General features: G+C 40.9%; 2 protein-coding genes across 3 annotated transcripts in view; both read left to right on the top strand.

Moving 5' to 3' along the window:
• Positions 1–5,813, top strand: part of gpr158b (G protein-coupled receptor 158b) — a gene marked incomplete at both ends in the record, with an annotated part of 61,712 nt that extends 55,899 nt beyond the window's left edge. The window contains 5 exons of the mRNA XM_083928945.1: positions 236–341; positions 3,111–3,257; positions 3,402–3,645; positions 4,194–4,750; positions 4,854–5,813. Coding sequence (XP_083785071.1) covers positions 236–341; positions 3,111–3,257; positions 3,402–3,645; positions 4,194–4,750; positions 4,854–5,813 — 2,014 coding nt within the window. The remainder of the gene's footprint in view (positions 1–235; positions 342–3,110; positions 3,258–3,401; positions 3,646–4,193; positions 4,751–4,853) is intronic.
• Positions 5,814–10,791: 4,978 nt separating this feature from the next.
• On the top strand, positions 10,792–21,229 carry LOC310958267 (annexin A13-like). Of its 2 annotated transcripts, none has more exons than XM_083929122.1 (11): positions 10,792–10,914; positions 12,520–12,595; positions 13,180–13,274; positions 13,410–13,577; positions 15,075–15,108; positions 15,429–15,508; positions 17,277–17,345; positions 19,038–19,139; positions 19,253–19,328; positions 19,646–19,758; positions 19,953–21,229. In XM_083929122.1, the coding sequence occupies exons 1-11, from the start codon at positions 10,900–10,902 to the stop codon at positions 20,070–20,072; spliced, it is 948 nt and encodes a 315-aa protein (XP_083785248.1). In that variant the 5' UTR covers positions 10,792–10,899; the 3' UTR covers positions 20,073–21,229. The 2 variants fall into 2 exon arrangements, with proteins under 2 accessions (XP_083785248.1, XP_083785247.1); XM_083929121.1 differs by having other exon boundaries at positions 13,407–13,577.
• Positions 21,230–25,408: the final 4,179 nt, after the last annotated feature.

Raw genomic sequence — 25,408 nt, 5'->3', positions numbered from 1 at the left:
AAACACTTTTTGGATTGCCTCTTAAAAGGAGGTGGTTCATTCCAATAAACTGCCACTTCTATAATTTCCCCTCAGTTTTGCTTTTATGTCTCTGTTTACAGTTTTTGAAGTGGAGTTTGCCTCGGGGGTTGTAGCAGCCTACATTTTTTTTTTAGTCCTCCTCGTCCAGATACACCAAGTACTGGTATATTAACTCTGATGAAGAGAATCTCTCCTGTTGATGTTTTTTCTGCAGGTTCTCTCTGGTGCCGGGGCTGCACCCTGACTGGATGCTCATGTTGTTCTTTGCTCACACTCATCTGACTGTGACTGTGACTCTGGGTCTGCTGCTCGTTCCAAAGGTAACACTCCATGAACAGTGTCCATTATTAGTTTACTGGGCTGTCAGTCAGCGGTTGAATGTAACTAAGTATGTTTATTCAAGAACTGTAAAATTGAGGTACTTTACTGTATACATTTCAAAGTTACTTTGGACTCCAACCCATCCACATTTCAAAGGAAAATATTGCTACTATTGTTAATGTATAGATCCACATAAAAAAAAACTTGATTAAAATATATACAACGGCCTATTAGGGCCATTGTAGGTCATTTTCCAGAGCTGGGGAAGGGGGGGGGGTTGCTTATCCAAAATTAAAGTTGTACATTAACAAGAAAAAAACTTGATTATTCTCTGACATTATAAAATCTGTTATCCTGCTAAAATCACACGTTTACAAGAATGAAACAATTAGCACACTGTGAGTAAATAAGTGCATGTGCTTGAAAGTGCAGAGAGCTGTGTCCAGATGCCCTCAGAGTTTTAGTGAAGACTGGATTGGGTTTTGGGTTTCCTATTTGCAGTGTTTTTCCTCCTGTGTTCCTGGGCAGCCTTTTCCTCCTTTGCCCATCTCCACACCTGCTCTGAGTCAGCCTCGTTAGTCCTATCAGCTCCATGCCTGTTCTCCTCACCTCGTTCCCCTCACCTGTGCTTCTCAGCTCATTACCCTACCTTCACTTCCCCCACCGTCAGTCTGCTGTGTTTGGATCCACCTGCTCCACTCTTCGTCACAGCATTCACCACAACACAGAGTTTAGTTTGCTCAAATTAAATTAATTTTTGCACAATCATTTCTCACCGAAATCTAATTTATGCGCTTACAAAGCATCTTTTGTAAGATGTCACTGCTTGCTCAGAATTCAGGAATAATTTAATCCCATAAAGTGCAGCTATTTACACTCCTCAATTGGGAAAACTAATCTGTAGAGGAGAAGCAGCTCCCATAGAAAGCGCTGCACGAATGTGATCAGTGCACAAGCCCTACTTTTCTTTCTTTACTGTATAAAACTGTTATTTTTTTGGAAACTCCTGCAATTGCAATGGAGGTTACACTGGTTACAGATAGATTTCCATAATGGATGCTGCTGTACTGTAGCTTCTGTATTCAACAGTCCATTAATCATCTTAAGTTCATTTGATATTAGCGATCTAGAACACGCAGATGCACACAAGCACATTTTCTACCATTACCTTAAACTCGTTCGAACTGCGTTAGTGGTTACTGTAATTTAGCTAAGCACTCCCGCGGGTGTCTTTATGTGCAGTCTCTCAAGTCTGAGGGAAAACATTTAATTCTCCTGCTGTGTGAGAATTGCAATACACCATCAGCGCTCTCTGTTCCTTCATTCCTTCTTAATTAGGCACCTCAGAAGTGCAAGTTAGTCGAGTACACATAATGAAGCACAATGGGAGGAAGTTAATCTAACACAGCGTCTGTTTTCGAATCTGGGCTGAATATTTGGTTTCCCAGATTTGTTATTTAAGTAAAGATGAGTGCTTCAGCAATTCCTCAAACTCATACCACATAGGTCGTTTGTGCCTAGCCTCTAATACGAACCACAGGGGCGCTTCCTAAATTAGCGCCCCTAATGAAGATGATCAACATCCTCATTCCCGCTGGAAATCTGTCTGAATGTGATGCAAATGAAACATTAGCCCAGCAGATTTGTCTGGTTCCAAGGCTAACTTGTTTAATTACTGACATGTGATGACATGGCAGTCGCAGTTTTAAAGACATGGTGGACATTGTTAAACCATTGCAGTTCAGTTTCTGCAACAAAACTACTTGGTTAGGTACTTGCATACGTAACGTAGCGCAACCTAGCTGCATATTCGACTTACAACTTAACTTAGGTGTGAAAGTCCTGTGTTTAATCCACTACGACCTCCTCTCTAAGCTACTTGGATCACGCCAAGATGAGTTGCTAGAAATGCATCACCTCCAAAAAATATTTTCCCCATGGTATGGTGCACCTGGCGTGAGTTCTGCCATGCATCGTGTTTTACTTTTTTAAGACACGCATAAAAGATTTCCTCAACCTTCCCTGACCCACTTAGCCAAGGCATTTCCGTGTGTAATCAAGCGCTTTCCCGCTCTCGTCATGATTACTGCCCCCACTAGAGGTCATCACAACAAATTAAGTTGCATATCATCACAGATCATTCTCTCTTCTCGATAAAATGTGCATCTGTAATAACATAACTTCATCACATCCGTTGTTCCTTGACTTAATACAGGATATTAGTGCCTGTGATTAATGAGCTGCATACATTTGATTTAATCTGTTATACACAATTTGCATAGTTGCATTGGAGTGAATAATAAAAAACAGTTGCAAGAATTATTTGAAGTAAGCAGAGTAACGTGTTAACTCTGTTTAAACCTGTTGCTAATGCTTTGACCTTAGTGCTCCAACAGTCAACAGACGGAGATCAATTTGAGTTAATAAAACTTGAAATTGGAGTTACACATGTATTTAATGGTATTGAATGCAGCAATCCATCATACATAAATAAGTTATATAGAAAAAATATAAATCTCCTATAGTGTGCATTAAATAAAAATCAGTAAATATTTTACTGCAGGTAAATGTTTTTCACCTGCAGCCCACCTTTAATGATCCCTTTAGTCAACATGTTTACTCCGTCTTACAATAAATCTAATCAGAGGCGTCATGTAGGCTGGAGTTATATTGTTTGAGAAACTACATTTCCAATTTTACATCTTTGTCTTACCCTTCCAACAGGCTCAGTGATGCCAGTCTTTAACCTCGCTCTGCTTCTGTCTTAGTTCCTGTCCACAGGGACTCAGGCCAGGGACGATATTGCCACCGAGGCCTATGAGGAGGAGCTTGACATGGGGAGGTCTGGCTCTTACCTTAACAACAGCATTACCTCGGCCTGGAGTGAGCACAGCTTGGACCCTGAGGATATACGGGTAAAGTGTTATTTGGAATCATTGCGAGAAGTTTTGAAACATTTTTTATTTATACCTGGAAGTTCATTGTGCAAACATCAATCAAGCAGTAGCAATGTAATTATTCAAAAGCTGCAACATTTACAGTCTGGTGCCTTTTTTTAGGATGAGTTGAAGAAGCTGTACGCCCAGCTGGAAGTCTACAAACGCAAGAAGATGCTCGCCAACAACCCTCACCTCCAAAAGAAGCGCAACTCCAAGAAAGGCCTGGGTCGCTCCCTGATGAAACGTATCACAGAGATCCCAGAGACCATGCACATACACCGGCAGTGCAGTCGTGAGGACGGCAGCGAACATGGCAGCAACCGCAGCACGTTGAGGAGAAACCCATTTGAACCGAGTCACCACGGTAAGATCACGGCTCCACCTGTGTAATGGTTATACAGTCCATGGTTTAATCTGGACCCTGAAACTGAAGCAGCAATTGATTTTATCACTTACACCTGCACCTTCTTACTGTGACCGGTCAAAATGTCTTCTGTTAAAAAGGCCTCTTAGCATTATAAGCTTGTTTGCCATGTTCAGCATGTACCATTGTTTAGCTTATTAGCATGCTAATTAGCACTAAATGCAAAGTGCAGCTAGGACGGATGGGAATTTTTTTGCAGGCATTTGGCCATAAACCAAAATGTTGGACAAACATGTGACCTTAGTGACCATAAATGTCTGCACAAGATTTAATGGCAAACAATTAGTTGTTGAGATATTCACCCGGGACCAAAGTGTCAGGATGACTGACTGATGGGCTGGCAGGGTCATCCCTAGAGCCACACCACTAACATAGTATCTGACAGTGAATAAACTTAAATAATATGTCATTTTATGATGTGAGGAAATAAGTCACATCAGAAAAGTTATCCCACATTGATGCCATATTATTGTTTAATCTTCCTTTAGGCAAACCTCGTGATGACTCCCTGAAGAACAAAGTCATGGGCTTGAAGAAGTCACTCAGCTATGACCATGTTTGTGACCAGGATGAGGAAACTGGAAGCCAAACTGGCTCTACTGCAGAAGACAAAATGACTCCCATAGGAGGCGTTGGAGAAGGATCTCTTCTGGGTTCACTGATTGGTCGTAAACACACTAAGAAGCAGCTGGAACCAGCTGTGACTCCCCCGAGACTGGAACCAGCTGAGTCCACCGAATCCGTTCCACTATTCTGGAAATCAGCTAGCGCTCACAACTTAACGCATGAGAAGAAACCGGTCCACCTGCGGACCTCCATCATGCAGAAGTCTCTGAGTGTGATTGCGAGCGCCAAGGAGAAGATGCCGGGGCTGACCAACAAGACGCAGAGCGTGGAGGACGCCAGTAAAAAGGGTTTGAAGGGACAGGAGGAGAGGATGCTGTCTGAGGTGGATGAGACCCCTGAGCATTACCCCAAGATGATCATCAGTCAGTCAGTGGAGTACTCGAAGACACCCCTGAAGATGGGCATCATGAAACAACAGGTACCTTTTACATATTATAATCCAAATCCAAATCGATCGATGTATTGATGTGTTATTGTCAGTTGACTTACTAAGTGGATATTTTATTGCTTAATTTTAACAGGTTAGTGGAAGCCAGCCGTCCATTTGCTCCGAGACTGGAAGAAACCTTTATGATGTGTCCGAGGTTTGTCCCTGGGAGCTGGAAGAAGCTCAGACTCCCACTGAAGCAAAGACCCAGAAGCACGTTTCCATTGCTCCCGGAGAAACCACCACAGGCAGGAGAGGCAGCAGCAGCTCTGGAATCAGCAAAGGTGGTCGGTCCCAGCAGAGGCAGAAAGCGGGGCAGTCGCCCTCCAACAGACGCCGCTCCAAAGATAAAGGAGGAGAAAGGGATGAAGGCAGGGACACACGGAAATCTCGTCCACCCAGGTCACCTCTTCCTCTTAAGCCGGACGTCTGTCCCTGGGAGTTCGATGAGCAGCCCATGATGGAAGGAGATTCCGATTCCATCTCCCCAGACAGGATCAGGCGTAAGAAAAGTGTAACACCCACTGATGGGAAACCCAAGGGGCTCCACTCAGACCACTCCAAGTCCACAGGGAGCCTGTTGCAGCCTCCCTCCCTGATGGTAGAGATCTGCCCGTGGGATTACAACAGCCCACCTTCACCTAAGCAGGAGAAGACCTGCAACAGTCCCACCACACACAAGAAGAAACGGAAAGGCTCCTGCTCGTCTAACCACAAAGCAGAAAGGGAGAAAGCCAGAGAAAAAAGCAGAGAAAGGCGAAGCTCCTCCAGTAAGCCCGCGTCGGAGAGGAGACGCGTCAGCCAGTCGTCGGAGTGCAGCGGGCCGGTTTCTGAGCGGCGGAGGAGCTCCAGCAGAGACCCGGAGGTGATGGAGATCAGGAGGGCAGAGGTTTTCTCCCGGGAGACGGAGCCCCCACACACCAGCTTTGCTCAGACTAAAAAATCCCCAGAGAAGAAGAAAGAGAGCTCTTTGAGTACTAGTTACAAACCTGCAAAGGTGGCTGATGTCTGCCCCTGGGACTTTCAGGATCAAGACTCTGGGGAGAGGGCATGATGACCGGTGTGATGATTGTATCTTTTTTGTATTCACAGAGGACAAAGCAACCGAACGAGAAAGATGCAACACTGCATTTAATAAGAAGGTTTTTCTGAAGGTGACCTAAGTGAAAAAAAGAGAAGAACATTTATTTTGCTGATGCAATTCAAACAAAATGTTTGCTATATGTTAAATAGCAAACATCTTGTTGCCACATTGCAATGAATGCAACCTTGAAGTCACTTTTTTGGTCTGCACTTTTGCTTGCACATTCGTCAAACTGACATGTATGTTTGTATGTTTTATCACATTGAGTACATCAAGGTCATTTCAAAATGAGTCATACCTGTATTTTACCAGCAGGTCAGACAATCATTAGTCACAAGGCTTGAGCTAACGAGCTTATTGAATATCGATGTATGTTTCCTCAGTTACGCTGATGGTACTCTATGTTACGCAGTGAAGTCAGTGGAGACTTACTGCATTGGATGTTGATGATGAAAACAAGCAGGCGGCAGGAAAAAAAAACTAAGCTCTGAGAAGCAGGACCAAAACCCCAGACACAGTTTTGATGCCTTAGCTTTAGGCCAAATACAAAATTCAAGGCACAAAAATGATCTGTTTTATTAGCGAAACGTGGGAATAACGAAGGATTAAAGTACAGCTTCATTTCCGTATGAAAAGTATGTTCAGAAAAGTCATTGCATGTGGCAAACTATCAAGCATCCAATAACTAAATGTCCAATTGATGAACTTGTACTCAACTATGACAGGGGAACTTTTGATGTTGTTGCTTATGGTATCTGTCTCCTTATGTACCCCCATGCTGCTTTTGAAACAATGTGCATTGCTATCAATAATGTACACACATATTTCATACGGCTTGCAGTTACAGTTGCGCAGTACTAAAATATCCATGAGGCTCTTCCTTCTGTTGATATTTACGTTTCTGTCTACTGGATATTCATAGTCCTGGATGTCCCTTCTCAAAAGAGGCTGTAGTATTTCCACATGTTTCAAATAATGCGATGAAGTCTTTTAGGAACCAAAAACCGAGCCTGAAGAGGGCTGGATGATGTGAATAATGCATTTTTCTACCCACTTTACGTCTGCTTGAATGCACCTTCCTTCAAATATTTGCACATATTAAAAAAAAACAACCCACGACCATGCATGACCAAAGCTTTTTTTGCCACTTTCTGTCCTGTGATCCCACCGATGTGATGTCACCTAATGCAGAAATGCAGTCACACACACGGTAGTCCGTTCATCTTCATTACGCCCGTGTGCATGACAGTGAAATCACACTGGGATTAACCAGAAGGCATAAAAAATGCATACATTGTGAAAAACCCAAAGAGGGATTTTCACATATAGGTTTCAGATGTTGTCATGTATTGATCGAGACCTCCCTGTCTAAGACCTATCTTTGCTCATCAGGCATTCATAAAGTCAAAGGCTTGATGGATGAACATGGCCCAGCACTCTTAACTTTCACAAGGTTTTTGCTCTCCGATGGTTTAAGGCTGTGTGCGATGGAATGTGTAAACTTAATGCCCACTAAATGTATTTTATGCTTGTTTTAAGTGTCGCTCCAAAAAGTTACAAACTCTTGTAGCACCCACATGGGAGTATTTATATTGTACATTCATATTGTGTTGCATGTACATACAGTAAATACCCTGTTCTCAGTTCTGGATTAAATCTTTCTATAAAACTCCAGTTTGCTTCCCTGACTTGTGTTTATATACAGTTTATATTTTTGGTCTCTTTGTTTGTTCGAGGTTTACAATAATAATCGATCTATCTTAAGCATGGATTATGGGCCAATGGGCCCCAGGTAGACCCAAATTCAAAGAGTCTACTTGCAGTCATTGTGGGTCTCTTTGTGGTAATCTTACATCCGTGTTTAGTTGTTTTGCATCTCTGTGATTGTTTTGCAACTTTTTTTGGTGGTTTTGCATCTATTTTTAGACATTTTACATTTCTATGTCATCATTTTGTTTCTCTCTGTGGTCACTTTACATCGTTACATTGTTTTTTGTCTCCCTTTAAAGACACTTTGCATCTCTTTGTCTGGGTTTTTTGCATCTTTTTTAGACTTATATTTCTATGACATTGTTTTGTTTCTCCCTGTGGTCAGTTTACATCTATTGTTTTATCATTTTGCGTCTTTTTCACCTTTGTTTATCTCTATGTGGTTGTTCTGTCTCTATTTTAAGACATTTTGCATCATTTTGTGGTGGTTTTGCATCTATTTTTAGACATTTTAGATTTCTATGTCATTTTGTTTCTCTCTGTGGTCATTTTACATCTACTTTTAATCATTTTGCGTGTCTTTGCCATTGTTTTTTGTCTCCCTTTTAAGAAATTTTGCATCTTTTTGGTGGTTTTGCATCTATTTTTAGATATTTTACATTTCTATGTCATTGTTTTGTTTCTCTCTGTTGTCATTTTACATCTGCTTTTAATCATTTTGTGTGTCTTTGCCATTGTTTTTTGTCCTTGTGGTCGTTTTGTGTCTATTTTCAGTCATTTAGCAATTCTTTGTGGTGTTTTTGCATCTCTGTAGTCATTTTTTGTCTCTTTGTGGGATTTTTCATTGTTTTGTGTATACTTGTGGGCATTTGGCATCTCTTTGTGTTAATTTTGTGTTTTGTTTTCAGAAACATTTTATGAGTCAGGGCCCTTGGGCCTGTGCCCGGTAGGCCCGTTCAGTAATCCATCCATGATCTTGACCATCTGTCAGTGTCTTTTGAAATGAAAACACAACTCTTCTCCTGAACAGCACGGTTAAATCACCTCGCCAAACATCTTTCTTGCGTTTTGAGGGGAGGTGTCTTAGGCTGTTTGTGGTTTCCTTATATTCAGTCCATTGATGAGTCATAGCTAGATCCCCATAGATACTAAGTATACAAAACATTATCGTTTCTTTTACAAAATACCATATTAACTCTTGGTAGATAATGTACAAGATACCCTTAAATTAGGTTGCAGTATCATAAAACCGAAACATGAGACTTTAGAGCCAACTTTTGAAAATATTCCCATAATAGTCTATCAATAGGTTAAAAAAAGGTTTTTTAAAATAAAAAGCAACACATTCTGTCAACCTTAAAACATTTGCCTGTCTATGTTTGCCACATTCTTAATGCAACTAAAGTAATTCTCGTTCTTTGTGAATTGTGTTGCAGCACATATTCAGCCGCCTGTGCAACACTGCCACCATGTGGAGGCTCTTGTAGTCTAGATAAGACCATAGCATTAGACTTGTGGAAGGTAAACGAGTACTTGTACTTTGGTTGAGTATTTTCATTTTAAGTAACTTTTTACTTCCACCACATTCCAGAGGGAAATATTGCACTTTTCACTACACTTGATGCCTTTTTCAGCTCTTAACTAGTTTGACTTTTAGGATTTTTAAACATACACATAGATCATTTTACAGCTTTAACCACTCATCACTTCTTGTAAAAAATGTTACATTTACCTCCACCTTGACTAACTGTAACATTAAAATGTTTCCTTATGCACCAGTAATAATAATAATGACAATGTGCCGTATTCTGCTGCATAATTTATGTTTTTGGTAGGCTACATGTTTCTGATGATACTTTTATTTGAGTAAAACTCTGACTTATTTGATTGTTATTGTCTGATAAAGTGATCATGAACAGCCTTAAGATATTATATAAAGTGAGAGAGACAAAATGGGACTTCAACAAAAGGACTTTCACTTACAAATTAGAAACAATGTAATGATGTAAAAAAAATGAGACGATTGCGTCTGAGACGCACGGTCCTCTGGGAGAATCCCTCTTCGATAAACACACTCTTTAAAGGTCACACCAGTACAGTGAAATAAGCTCTACGTTTTAAAAAGATACATGGAGTCACACTGCTTTCTTCTCTGTTAAGAAAACTCCTTGCACCTGAGACTGAAGGCAAACCATTGTGTGAATGTAATTTATATAATCATTATTTGGTGTAGAATGAAGTATACAGTAGAAAGTACACTGGGACATTTTACCACACTTTAAAAATACTTAAATCATTATTTTTTATAACTTTTTATAACTTTACTTAAGTATGCCGTAGACTGCATATAAGAGATATATCTCTATATATTTTACTATAGTATTTACTAATAATAATTATTAGTGACATATTATGGTCAAAGCAGCATTTGAGACTGAGCTAATCATAAAATCCTAACTTCCTTTGGTTACTGTTGGGAACTTTAATCGATAACAAAGCATCATATTTCATAAGATGCTCAATTTGTGTGTAAACTTTAGACTTTTCTATAGTTACAAGTAACTGAAAACAAGAAGTAATTGAGGTGAAAAGTAAAATTTGCACCTGAAATGAAGTGTAGGTCTGAAGGCAAGGCACGTTTATTTACGGCACAAATCAACAACAAGATGATTCCAAGTGCTTTACACAAAACATTAAAAGCTTTGGAAAGAAACGCGTATAAAACATGACAACAAATGACATTTAGAAGCATTTGAAAAGACATTCAAGTAAAAATATAAAGTAAAAGAAGTAAAAGATCAGTGAAAGCATTCATAGTCAATTAAATATCATTTTCAAGACATGTAATGGAAGTTAGGCAAGGCAAGGCAAGGCAACTTTATTTGTATAGCACTTTTCATACACAAGGCAGGCTCAAAGTGCTTCACAGCACAACATGTCATGAATCAAAATGCATTACAAAAAGACAAGGGAATAAAAACATAGACAAGTTACAGTGCAGTCCAGACAGCAAAGCATGAAGCAGCATTACATGGAATAAATCAACAGAATAAATACTTACATACTTTTGAGAAACAATAAATGATGTATCTGAACCAGATGATGTTTGTAAACTATCATCACCACCACCGCCCAACTCCACCATCCAGCTCCACCCTGCTAAATAAATAAGCGGCAGTGACGTCACCCCTGCAGCACCGGACAGGGCTGCGTCCTTTTCAGGAACACCCGAGCGGATTTGACACGCATCACATCCCATCCACAACAGAGAGAGCAGCAGCAGCAGCACAACAACCCTCAGCCTTTTATTCACCCATTTAAAGTGCACAGGCCGCTCTGGACTAACATGGGCAACGTGCAGGTAAGAAAAGAACTGAGTTTACTTAACTTTATAATAAAACACCAGCTCAAAACTAAAAAGTGTAATGGACGGATTCACTGAATGATGAGACGCTCGTACAGCTTTGAAGGGTCGAGTTTCCGGTGTTGCAGTGAGATGGATGTCAAATATTTAAAGTCACTAAAGTATCACTGTACAAAGAAGAGTATTCGAGGTTTATCGTTTTCCTCAGGAGGTGAAAACGTGACTTGTTGACTGTAAACAGTCCGTGAGAGGCAGAAGTTGCGCAGTTAAGTTGAGCAGAGAGGCCGGTGAGGAGGCTGCAGGGAGGAATTTCCCAGAAGCGCTGATCAATAAGGCCGCATTGTATGAAGCGGAGGGTGGGTGAGGAGAGGAGACTGCACACTGTACACTGCTGCTGCTGCTGCTGCTGCTGCCCCTGCTGCTGCCGCCCCGTGACTCAGCGATCACACTCAGGCTGCGCCCTTTTCCTGCGGGAGAAACTGGCCTACATGTGCTGCTTTGAATAAATATATGCTGCACAAATTCACTCTCAGTCTGTTTGAGTGGAGATCATTAGATTTACAGAATATAGTAGTTCTTTAAAACATATATAATTACATATTTTACACAGGTTTTATTCTGAATTCTACCATTTTGCAAACTGTTGAATGTAAGATACAGTTTCAGTGTGTGGCCTTTAAAGTATGTTAGATTGTGTGTGTCTTTGTGTGTGTGTGTATAGTCCTATATACACACACACACATATATATATACATATATATATAGAGGGCTGGATGATATGGCCAAAATATTCCATCCTGATATATATATATATATATATATATAACTACATCCAGTGTGGGTCCATGGGCAAGACCCTTAATGCTATACTGCCCACCTCATACCATGATGAGAAACAACAAACGCAATGAGATGCCGGCTCAGACGTTGACGTCGCCCATCAGGTGCAGAGGAACCAGGGCCACTGAATGAGAAATGGGATACTGTAACACGGCCAAAATGGGCGATATGCGAGAACAAGGCTGTGTGTGCTACTACTCAAGTAACCCTGGGCAGAAAGGGTACATGAAGAAAATGTGCGTAGAGCACCTGAAACGATCCAGCACATAACCGCAGGGTGCAAGATGGTGGCAGGGGAAAGCATACATGGAACGGCATAATCAAGTGGCTGGCATAGTGTACAGAAACATCTGTGCAGAGTATGGGCTGGAAACCCCAAGATCCAAGTGGGAAACTCCTCCAAAGGTGGTGGAGAATGAGCGAACGAAGATCCTGTGGGACTTCCAGATACAGACTGGTGGTGGATAAAGGACAGAGGAAAGCCGTGGTGGTGGATGTGGCAATACCAAGCGATGGGAACATCCGCCATATATGGTTTGCCAAATATCGGCTCAAGAAAATTGGCAGTCCGTATCAGTCATCGGCTAAGGCTGATGAAAAAAAACTGGCATCGGCCCTAAAAAATCCATACCGGTCGATCCCTAGTTCACGTCAGATTTTCTGAACAATTTTGGTTAGCATGTGCTTTTTATTATTGATTTAGGATATATATGTATACAGTATATGTGTGTGTGTATTTACATTTAACTTTTTATTCTCCAGCCCACCCTCGTCCCATATGAGGACTTCGATGTCACAGCTGATATCAAAGCGATCAGAAAAGCATGTAAAGGTTTTGGTAAGTGAACAACAGTATAAGAGGTGGAGCTCGTTCCTCTCCTCCAGAACTGTGTGTAATGTGTTGTTTTTACAATGATTCATCATATTTAGTCACATTATCACATATAAAGTTAATTTCTAATGGATCTTTTTATAACTATATCTGTCCTAAATCAGAAATGAACCATTTTAACTGATATTAAACATGCTGTTTGTTAATGTTAACAAAAATCTTCAAAGACACAGGTTTGCAGACTGACACCACTCCCCACTGGGAGATTATTTACCTCCAGCGTTGTGTTATCAATATATCCGCGATACTTCCTCCTTGTTCGATCAGTTCTGTTGTAGTACATGTATCAAATTAAATAGGCGAAAATGGGAAAATTATGCAAATAAACAAGTTAATTATGACATGATTTCTATGTTGTATGGCAGCCATTTTGATTGAAGGCCAGTCCAGGTCCAAGGACAAGATTTCTTGACTGCCTTCAGTCTTAAAAATGCTTTTAGATGTTTAGTAATAGTGAAATATTGTTATGATGGTGAAGCACTTCTACTGTATTTGAAGGACCCTGAAGTCAACCTCTGTATATTCTCTAGGCACGGATGAAGAGGCCATTATTCAGATTCTGGCCAATCGCTCTGCTGCTCAGCGTGTGGAGATCAAGCAGGCCTTCTTTGAGAAGTATGATGATGTAAGAGCCTGCCTTCCCCTCTCTCTTTCTCTTACACACACACACACACACACATACACACACACACACACACACACACACACACACACACACACACGTACAGCACGTGCAGTTAATTCCCTGTTTGTTCAGGAGTTAGAGGAGGTCCTGAAGAAGGAGCTGACTGGTAGTTTTGAGAACGCCACCTTGGCCATGTTGGAGCCTCCTAATGTTTACTTCGCCAAGGAGCTGAGGAAGGCCATGAAGGGGGCGGGCACAGACGAAGCCGTGCTGGTTGAGATCCTGTGCACTGCCACCAATGAGGTCTGTCAATATGTGATGCTACTTTTTCATACTACATGCTTATATTTTCAATCATTGCTTAACTTCAAGTTAACTATAAGAATCCATTACATGCTTTATTTACTGTGGAGTGTCCTCGGTGCCTGTTGATTTTCTAATTTTCTATTTAAAGAACAAACTGCTCATGATATGGGCTATGTATTGGCTGCTAATAAGGAATTTTTGTGGATGGGTTGATCAAACAACCACAGGACTTTCACCCAGGAGGCCGCTGTTCAAGTCTCACGCAAAACGTAAAGCCCCCATTGATGGAGTTTTACCTAGATTACATACGTATCCTACATATTGTAAGTTACGTTATGCATGTCACATACTTTAAGTTGTAGTCCGAAAAAGCTCATCTAGTTGATTGTCTGTGAAGTTATTATGTATCAAAGGTGATTGATCATATGAGCCACTAATGAAAGCACTCGTTTTTGCTTCTTTGCCGAGAAATAAGATCTGAGCGTCTTTGGCAACTTTCCCACACTAATATCAAATGCGCCGCACAGTTAGTGATGCTTTTTATGTCGTCCCCCTTCTGTCTTTGGACCTCCTGTCAGTGTGGAGCATGTGAAGGCATCACGCCGCATTGCACAGGTGGGAGCTGCCCATCTACTGACGTCATACAGTCGACAAACAGTTCGGACTCCAAAGGAACTCTGGGAGATAAAGTCCCAGAGGACGGCCTACAGTTACAGCTTAGCACCAAAGCGGCAGCTCGAAACGACGTATCGCAATTCTTACAGATTACAACTTTAAATTCAAAGTAAGCAGAAAAACAGTGAAGGTTACTGGCCATTTTGGGATCCATGACAATGAGGAACAGTATTGTCACACTTTTAATGCTCAGAGCATGGTACTGTACACAAGACCGTTACTCGATGGCAAGTTGTTCTCTCTCCCTGTATATTTTGGCTTGGTCCTCCTCTGGTCGAGGTCGCTGCTTTCAGCCTTTGTTCTCAAGATAAAGGGATCAAAGGTCAGGGTCTTCAGATAACAACCAGCTGAGCAACAATGCCTTGGTCTATTCAATCATGTCAAGATTAAGTCAGTCGACGGTTACATTGAACCATGGCTGTATGAAGAGGTTCATTGTACAGGATTCAGCATGATCAAACATAAGGGAAGTTTACATGATTACATTTGCAAGATCAAACGTAATTTACCTCACAATTACTCTATTTCCCTTTTCTAAGTTCTGTAAAACCACAGCCGATTGTCTGTTTACGGATGTTAAATCTGTATTCATTGCTCTTTCTGGCCTCTTGAGAGTGCATAACAACCATAATGTTGTGGCCTAACGTTAAACTCAAAGCCATTAAAACATTCCAAATGTAAAGTCAGGCGAATAACTCTCTGTGGCTTCTGTTTCATGTCACAGTTGATCCATTTCAGATATGTAAAAAAAAATTGATACGAGCAGCAGCTTTGATATCAGCAGCTGACTGAATCTCATCTTTCTTTAACTTCTAACAGGACATCTTGAGCTACAAGGAGACATACGCTGCGGGTGAGTTTCTTCTTCCATGCTGAGTCATGCATAAAAGCTACCAATCTGATGTTCCTCTCATACTGGAAAGTGTGATTATTTAACCAGCCCAGAGGAACAGGCTCATACCACGTTTATATTTGTCATAATGTCGTGGGTGTGTTCAGTTTTAGGAGTGAATAATCGTGGTGTAATGAGCCATGTTTTCCTCGTTCGCTGTCAACAAATACAGTCTGACTGTACCCTGACTGTCTCACTTAGTGCTAAACACTGTTCTGTCTTCAATACGGATACTGCACATTAGTTGGGAATACTTATTATGCCTTCCTCTTGACTTACAGTGCATGAGCGTGACTTAGAGGCAGACATTGAGGACGACACCAGTGGAGACGTGAGGAACCTGCTGATTTCACTGCTGCAGGTAAAGTCTCGTTATTTTAGCTTTATTTAAACATGAAAAAAATACAAGAGAGTCTCAAAACACAAAGAAAAAAAAGAGTCAGCAAGGTATGTTTTAGAGATGTGCTGATCCAGTTTTTATACGATCCAATCTGATACCTGATACCGATCCCATTCTGCTGTTGAATGAATGAACCGTGTACCTGTCCATGTGAGTGAAGGCATCAGGCTTGACAAAATTTTTTATTTCATCTCACCTCCTCTTCAACCGCTTATCCGGGGTCGGGTCACGGGGGCAGCAGCTCTAGCAGTGGACCCCAAACTTCCCTTTCCCGGGCCACATTAACCAGCTCTAACTGGGGGATCCTGAGGCGTTCCCAGGCCAGTGTGGAGATATAATCTCTCCACCTAGTCCTCGGTCTTCCCCGAGGCCTCCTCCCAGCTGGACGTGCCTGGAACACCTCCCTAGGGAGACGCCCAGGGTTCATCCTTACTAGATGCCCGAACCACCTCAACTGGCTCCTTTCAACGCAAAGGAGCAGCGGCTCTACTCCGAGTTCCTCACGGATGGCTGAACTTCTCCCCCTCTCTCTAAGGGAGACTCCAGCCACCCTCCTGAGAAAACACATTTCGGCCGCTTGTACCTTCTTTCGGTCATGAATAAACATTTAGCCTTGTTAAAAAAGGTAACAAATTAACACAGATATAAATGTACTTTATCATTCATTCATTCATTCATCTTCAACCGCTTATCCCGGGGTCGGGGTCGCGGGGATGCTGGAGCCGATCCCAGCTGACATCGGGCGTGAGGCGGGGTACACCCTGGACAGGACGCCAGTCTATCACAGGGCACATAGAGACGTACAGAGACAGACAACCATTCACACCTACGGGCAATTTTAGACTCAACAATTAACCTACACATGCATGTCTTTGGACTGTGGGAGGAAACCGGAGTACCCGGAGGAAACCCACGCCGACACGGGGAGAACACGCAAACTCCACACAGAAAGGCCGAGGCCGGGATGCGAACCACATTAGCGACAAAATAAATAAATAACACTTCCATGTAAAGTGCACTGCAGACAGATATTTTAAAATGTAATATAAAATACAGCAGCTCCCTGAAACCCAACAAACAATGGCTTAATTAACTTGCTGTGTATGATTTTAATAAAAAAAGAAATGTCTGGACCAGCCTCATTTATATTCGATCCAGCTAATTAGTCAATATCGGAGCCGATATCCTATCCGGGTATTGTATCGGTGCATCTCTGGTGTATTAAGGGGGAATTCTTGCATCTGGATGAAAGCCACAAAAGAGAAGGAGAATACTACTTCTCCTCCTCTGATAATGGCTTGCAGAATTGTTTTCCACGCTGTGATTAGCCCACTGAGACATTTGTCACACATGCCATCATCGGCATGCTCCAGCCTCTGTGCCAGCATTTTTCAGCCCTCCCACCCATTTCTGCTTCCCCTCTCTTTTCCTTCCCCCCCAGACAGAAAAGGACAAACAGTGTGACTCATGTTCTACAGCGACATTTATCCAAAGAGGCCTTCACATATTTCCCATTGATGTGTAGCAGATGATTGTTATCCTGTTAAAACGCCTGAGATCATTTTTGCAATCCATCTTTTTGACATTTCCTCAGCTCACTAACTCTTTTCCGTCACTCTCTTCTATATCCGTCAACTCTCTTATCCATCCTCTTAAACCTGTCGTCCCCCTTTTTCTCCCCTCCGTATCTCTGTATTCCGCCTCTTCTCTCTGATATCTTTCTCTACAGGCGACCAGAGACGAGGGCTATGAAGTGGATGAGGATTTAGCCGAACAGGATGCCACATCTTTGTTTGAGGTACGTTCCCAGATGCTGCGTAATTCCTTCAAATTAGAGGCCTTATTCATACTTTGCCCGTTAAATAACACCAGTGTTTGCAAAGTAACGTGATCCCAGATTTAGATGTTTAAGCATGTGAGCCCCCGGGGTGACTGGCAAATATCACAAGTACAGATGTGATCAAATCGAAGCTCGTTTTTCTTGTGGTAATGCTGCACTGTGGTTTTTATTACAGTAAGGGATTGTGGGATCTTTGTGGAAATTCACAAGGTCTGAAGTTTCATACTTAAAGGTTCAAACTAATACTGTGCAAATATAAATGTGTGCAGAGACAGTAATACGGCACATGAGGTTTTATAGTCTTTATATACTTAAGAATGAGTCCGTTCTTTTAGCCAGGGCTCCAGGGACCACTATGGTCCAGACTGAAATATCTTAACAACTATTGAATGGATTGCTTGGAATTTTATAAAGACATTCATGAATCCTACTGACTTTGGTGATGTTTGGTGACTGTTCATTTAATGCCATCATCAGGTCAGAATTTTGTTTTGCCAATACTTTGGTTTATGACCAAATACCTATCAAAAGAATCACATTCCCATCAGCAGTTGTACTTAAAATGCAAATTAGCTAATATTAGCACGCTAACTTCCGAAAAAGGTGACCGTGTAAACATGAGACCTGCTAAGAAACAGCATGTTAGCATCGTGAACGCGTTAGCATGCTGACGTTAGCATTTAGCTCACTGTGTCTAAGACATAGACAGTATAAAATATCGATGCAGCCTCCATGACGTCCCCCAAAAAGAGACAAAAAGTTCTAACTTTAACACAGGGTTTTATGGGGATTGACTCACTTTTTGACTCACTTTTGGGACCAGACAAAAAACTGCAGTTCCTCAAGTGTGGCCACTTGAGGAACTGCAGTTTTTTGGCACTTCTGCATTGGCTTCATTTTTCAGCCGGGGAGGTTGCCTCTGTGTCTAAGAGCTGCTAGCATGGTTGTAGACACTGTCTTTTTACCATAATCATAATGAGATTTGATTGTCATTCTTATTTTATTGTATTTTTTATTATATGAGGTGTTTTTCTCTTTAAGAGAGACGTGATACACATTGGTATCTTTTTATCTATAAGGCCCTTTCTGGAAAACTACCATATTACCTTTCAGAAGTGCTTCTCACTCAGATGGACCTTATCAGACTTGCTCTACTGAATTTGGAAAACTGCTTTATTTTAGTGCAACTGACTCCTTGAACAAAATACAGCACCTCCTTAAAATTGACTCACTTCTACCTTTTGGACCTAATCTGATCTTAAACCTCCCAACCTCTACTTGTAATGGTTTTCCAAATTATTTCACAAATCAGGACGTTTTAATGTCTTTCTATAATTTTTACGATGGTATTGGCTCTTCACTTTCTTGTTCATCTGCTTTTCTTTTCTTTTTTATCTGTCTTTGTAACTCATTATCAATGGGCGTCTCCCCTCAGGGATTTCTTGAGTAGAAATAAAATTATATGCCTCTTCATATGGGGTTGACCCAGAGTAATACCTTCTTTAAGTTGATCATGGTAACAAACATGTTTGCAGGTCACAGCAGTCAACTTCAATCGAAGATGAACCTGTGAACGTATAAAAATAAGACGCAGGTTGTACTAAAACAGCAATTATTATTATTGATATTTCCTCCTTTTGTACCTGTCAGGCAGGAGAAGGCAGATTTGGCACAGATGAGTCGACCTTCACCTTCATCCTGACGCACAGAAACTACCTGCAGCTTCAGGCCACCTTTAAGATGTATGAGTCGGTAAGAACTGCACTCACTCCTGTAAAAATAAACACACAAAAAAAGCTGTTTTAACAAGATGATTTCCTATTGACCTCGCATCAAAGTTCTCATGTTAACTCATCGTGTTTCAGCTTTCAGGAACAGACATTTTAGACACTATTGACTCTGAAGCAACAGGAACTCTCAAGGACTGCTACGTTACTCTGGGTGGGTTTTACTGGAACAGGATTGTTCATATAGTCAAGAAATATCACATTAAACACCAGTTCTTATTATAAGATCGTGTGTGTGTGTGTGTGTGTGTGTGTGTGTGTGTGTGTGTGTGTGTGTGTGTGTGTGTGTGTGTGTGTGTGTGTGTGTGTGTGTGTGTGTGTGTGTGTGTGTGTGTGTGTGTGTGTGTGTGTGTGTGTGTGTGTGTGTGTGTGTGTGTGTGTGTGTGTGTGTGTGTGTGTGTGTGTGTGTGTGTGTGTGTGTGTGTGTGTGTGTGTGTGTGTGTGTGTGTGTGTGTGTGTGTGTGTTTATAGTCAGGTGTGCCAAGAACCCGCAGCTGTATTTTGCCCGACGTCTTAATGCCGCCATGAAGGGACTTGGCACTGATGAAGGGACACTCATTCGAATCATTGTAGGCCGCTCTGAGGCAAGTCTGTGTGTGTGTAACCGCATAACACTCATGATGTCATGATGAATTTATTCCCAGATAGATTCCAGATTCCCCAAAACAAATGTTGCTCTTAAAATTTGCTCTAAAAGTAATTTAGGGCCGTGTAAACGTTCAATTTAAAGACAAGAATAAGCAATGAAAAGGCATTTTGTTTGATTTTAACGCCACAGATCGACCTGGAGACAGTGAAGGACATGTACCTGGAGAAATACGATGTCACCCTGAAAGACGCTCTGGATTCAGAATGTGGCGGGGACTTCAAACGCCTCCTCATCGAGATCCTGCACTAAAACTTTTCACCGTCTTCTTACAGGCCTTATTTAAGCTCCGTGACATGGCCTCTGTACCCATTCCTCTTCTTTATACTTCAGTAACTCTGTGGACGTCTTTCTGATAGTCACTCATCGTTGCAGCATGGACCAAAAAACAACTCATTATATATGAAAGGGTGTTTTACCCATGATTAACTTACATTTATAGTTTTTAAAGACACAGTTTTTACTGTTTAAGTCAAACATAAACAGAGGTGCTTTGAATGTTTGTTATCCTTTTGACAGCATTATGGAACTTGTGCAGCTGAGCATCATGTTAACGTATTCATCTAAAATAAACAGTGTTAGTCCAGTTCTTTATTCACACTCAGCAGCTTTATAGTCTTTCATTTCAGCTGTAGTTCACCATTTCAAGCGTATCGCAAAGCTGTAAACATTAAGAGGCTGCTGCTGCTGCAACATAAACATCGATGTGGTGTCCTATATGTGTCACCTTATTCTCATCATAAACATACATTAACTTCACTGCTACTTGCCTAAAAGATGCCTTTCATAAGATTATAGCAATGCAATCTTTCTTTTTGCTGCAACACTCAACACTCAAGTGCCGAATTATGAAGTTTGATCTCAGATTTGTCTGAATACACTAAAGGGTTAATTTATACATAAAGATATTATTGTCTTATATAAGTCTTTAAGTGCGCAATATTGGGTTTTTGTAGTCACGTCCCGAAATGTTATGTGGGATTTTTAACTCAAGCTAACATGCTGCCTCTCACATTTTCACACATTATTAGACTCCTTTTCTGTCTTTATCCTGTTCCTGTTCTCATTAAATGTACTACAGTTACAGTCCTACATCATTATTGTGTAAAACTTTGAGGTAATTGTGCATTGAAGATCATTAGATTATGATGATAATAATATTTAAAAAAAGAAATACATGTTTTGCTCTGTAACAATACAATTACTCATAATGGACTTCATGTATGGAATTATATCTCATCTCATTTTATTTATACCCATGATTACGATGTATGTGTCTAAGATGTGCTATTGTCATATAGCAAAATTAATACAGTAACATTATATGAAAGAAGTAACCTGTTGTAATGGCATAAAGAAATGTAGCAAACATATGCAGTGAAATTAAATTTGAACTCCACAGAAAAAAAGAGTTTTATTCTCTTTATGTCCTGTAGGGTGCACTGTTGCACCACAAGGATTATGGTACGTGGGGCATTACAGAAAGAGATCACTTGACAGTTGATTAAATCATGATCATATAATATTCTGTATAACCTATAAAACCTTAACACGCTGTATAAGGAACACGGTGTTATTAAACATCATTTTGCTCTGATGTTAAATATGAAGATTTATTGGGCTGCTTACCATTTCATAATATTTGTGGTAGTGCCATATGATCCATATAAAAGTTGTTTTTAACAACATTTAGCAAAACATTCTGACTTAGCGCAGAGCGCAGAAACAGTGGGACACCTCCGGGCGACTTAAAAGCGGATAAAGAAGGGGAAAAACAAGTGAGAACTGCTTCCAGATGCACTGGAGCAGCTTTTCACTTTCTTTCCCACGGCTTTCTCCTTCTCTTTCTCCCATTCCTCCCAAGGTATCTTTCTTTCCCTTATATACGTTGATGCAATGGTTGTTTCTGTATCAAGGGCAAAGTTTGGAGGACACTTGCTTTCTGCACATTCTTGCTACCTGTGTCCAGAGTCTGTGCACCATATGTAACCACGTATGCCTGATTTTATAAGACAAAGGTGGGGAGTGTTGAGTCCATGCAGCGCATACACACGAATATGATGTTCAGACTGCCTTTGAGAAACCTTTGTCTCAATATGTTGTAGGTTTTGGAGGTAAATCAAACCCCATTACAACATTTTCCTGATTCATTTCTTAATAAAAACAAATAAATGATTGTAGGAAAATCAGGGGAGGAGGGTTGAAACAAAAGCAAGACCCTCCACAGTTATTCAAATCTTGACCCTCCCCTTTGCAACAAATGCAATACCCTCCTCCTATCAACAAAAAACACTGTAATACCCGTAGAAAAGAAATGCATGAAAGTATGAGTACAACTTGATTCAACATTAATAACTGAAATATATAATGATATGTCGGAGGGAAAAAAATCCATTAACCGTTATTTCATTTTTCTTTAATTTTGCAAAAATTCTGAAAGGGAAACCTGAAATTAAACATGAGTCTAAACTTTAAAATATTTTCCAGTTCTCTCTAAAAAAACCAAAAAAAAACCCAGACTGCTCTCCCTTCCCTTCCAAAAAAAGATAAATTACTGCACTTTTCTGACCCTCCTCATTCCCTAAAAATGTCCATACAGTCCCTAAATTAACACCATGCACGTCTTCACTGATCAACTTGCATTCTTCTATATCAAATGGCATAAATTACTTTTTTTTTGTATTTTGGGGGCTCTGAACTAAACTTAAAACTAAAAGCCATGTAGAAATGTCTCTACAATATATATAGCACAATCTGGAAGATCTCCACTTTGTTCTCTTTGGCGGCACCTATGGTGAGACGTGGTCATTTCCAGTGTATTTTTGACCCTAACTTTCACTTTCACTTGTTTTTTCAATGTCTGTATAGTCAGCTCTCTTCTTTGTTCGGCCATAGTAACTGTTTACTTTCAACACTAGCGACAAACAGCACGCACTGCACATGGTGAAGTGAGTTGAAGAGTGAATCTGGATTGTGTCTAGAGGGTAACTCTGGATTTGCAAAAACTTGTAAAACTCATGAGACTTGTTTCCTGACCACCTATAACTTAACTATTATATTTAATGCTTTATCATCTAAGGCAGGGTGTCAAACTCCAATTCACAGTGGGCCAAATTTAAAAACTGAGACAAAGTTGCAGGCCAAACTTAATATTTACACATTTTTTTTAAAAAAGACTGCAAATGTGCATGTTTTCCCTTCTCTACAGATGTGTAATGCTGAACCTTTTCAGTGCAGTTCCTTGTACTTGTCGTGGTGTTTCTTCTGTTTGATTCTTTGGTTACAGCCACGGTGGCTCTGCAGACGAGACAAACAGCTCTTTACCTTCAGACACAGATCATCTGCAAAGATCCTGTTCTCCATCTTTCTTTTGGTCGTTTTTGGGGAGGGGTGGATTAAGTTTGTCCGAAAAGACTGGTAGCATGGATGCTCATGTTTGTTAACAGAAAAGTAGCGATGTATGTGCTCGCGGGCCAGCTCTCAGAGAATCTTGATATGATCTTGAAGGCCAAATATAATTACACCGCAGGCCAGATTTGGCCTGACCTGACCTCCCTAAGGGGACCCCACCTGACTCCAGCCACTCCCAATGCAAGTTTCTTTTAATTTCAATATTTTTTATGATGGTGATGAACGCTGGTTAGAGGGGGCCCCTATGAATTTTTGCCTACAGGGCCCCAAAAGACTCCAGACTCGCCTCTGCACCTAACCTCAACCATCTCAATTTTTGTCCGCAAAGCAATTTCAGTCAAAAACAACTGGACTGGTTGTTTGTCTAGGAAGACGTTTCACCTCTCATCCAAGAGGCTTCATCCGTTCATGTACGCATCTGACCAGGTCGGACCAGTCCCAGCCTGGTCAGATGCGTACATGAACTGATGAAGCCTCTTGGATGAGAGGTGAAACGTCTTCCTAGACAAACAACCAGTCCAGTTGTTTTTGACTGAAATTGCTTTGCGGATAACGATACCTGGACAAATAAGAACATTCACAGGCTTATCTCAATTTTTGCAAATCCTGGGTTACCATCGTGACACGACCATGAGTCTGTTGCATTACCTCCGCCTACCCTCTCTGACAGACCAACCACAGCTGAGCGATGAAAAATGCGGCATTATTTTTCCTGGGAAAGTTGACAAAGAAACCCAGTTTGTAATACTGCCATAGGTTCCATGACCATTGTGTTACCTCGTGGAGATAGATAGTGAAGTGCATCATTACTTTAATATCTGTTTTTCCAACACACATGCATACAAACCTATGCAGTGTCTGGGACACACCCATACCAACTCAACACACTCATACATGTGTCTTTCCCTCCATCTGTACTCTATTATCCAGAGTGATAATGTGTAAGGGCAACTAGTCCTGCCAGATGCAGCTCCACCTTCTATACTGTGGGGCTCTGACCTTGTTCCTTAAACGTTTATTTTTGTCGGACCACCATAACTCATCCAGCCAGTCATCCATCAGCCTGGAGGCGGTTTCCATTCGTCTCAATATATTCTTTCTTTCTGTTCTTTTAGTATACTCAGGTCTGCTTGTTTTTCTCTGTCTTAGTTTCTGACAAAGGTTGTGCACAAGAATTGGGATTAGTTCATAAACTGTTGCTCATACTTTATTCAAAGAAACTGGTCAAGCAACCTTGAACTAGAGAGACTTAGACAACTGAAGTGGGAAATGGTTGCGTCTAACGCGCTTTAGAGCCGAGAGACTCCAGCACCTCCAAGACGCAACCCTGCATATTAATGGCACTAATCCCCTAAAAGTCATGATTTATTAAATAATCTATATCACACACTAACCTGGGGGTCATAACTTCAAAGGCTGAAATAATAACATAAACCGGTCTACTGGACTTTATAGAACATACGCCCTGGGTCGTAATGTGCTTTTTGATCTTGAGCCGAAGCAGAGCAGCCCACTAGGAATGAGAGGGGCTGTCGGTGGACGTGCGTAGGAAGGCCATTAGGAGGTTAACTACCCAGCTAATATAATTTCAACTGTTTAAATTCATGATAAAGGACCTCTGTTCTTTGATGTGTAATAGGAAACACCTGGCAGCTTCTGCCAAGAGCAAATATGTTCAACTCTGTCTCCTCATTTCTAACTGCGGCACATTGGGAAAAGCTCATGATAGGTTACATGTAAGATTATTGGTCTCTACATGGGAGTTTTGGGATGAAACAAGAGCATCCCCCTGTCATTACAAAAATACACACGTGTGATATAAGGTATATGCAATGTTGAAATACCTTTCTTTAAGTCAGAAGTTTACAAAATATTCTTTCGATTGTCAACTAGTGTGGATAATAACTAGCTACTATTATGAAAGCACAGTTATAGCACCTTTGTCCTAACTTTAAATGTTAAAACATGCTAATAATGGTAAATGCTAGAATGTAATAGCAGTAGCATTAGCACAAGTAAATAAGAGTCATATCAACTTAGCCTACTCAGAGACAAAGTCCCTTCCCTTAGTCGACCCCCCATGGGACCTCATTTCAGAGAAAATATGTTGTGTGTAAAGTTTTTATCCAGTTAAATTATGTTTGTCAGTTTAAAAGATAATTTTGCAAGTCATGAAA

Source organism: Echiichthys vipera (assembly GCF_963691815.1).
Source record: "Echiichthys vipera genome assembly, chromosome: 15".
Taxonomy (NCBI): domain Eukaryota; kingdom Metazoa; phylum Chordata; class Actinopteri; order Perciformes; family Trachinidae; genus Echiichthys; species Echiichthys vipera.
This window is presented reverse-complemented; position numbering and strand designations above follow the sequence as displayed.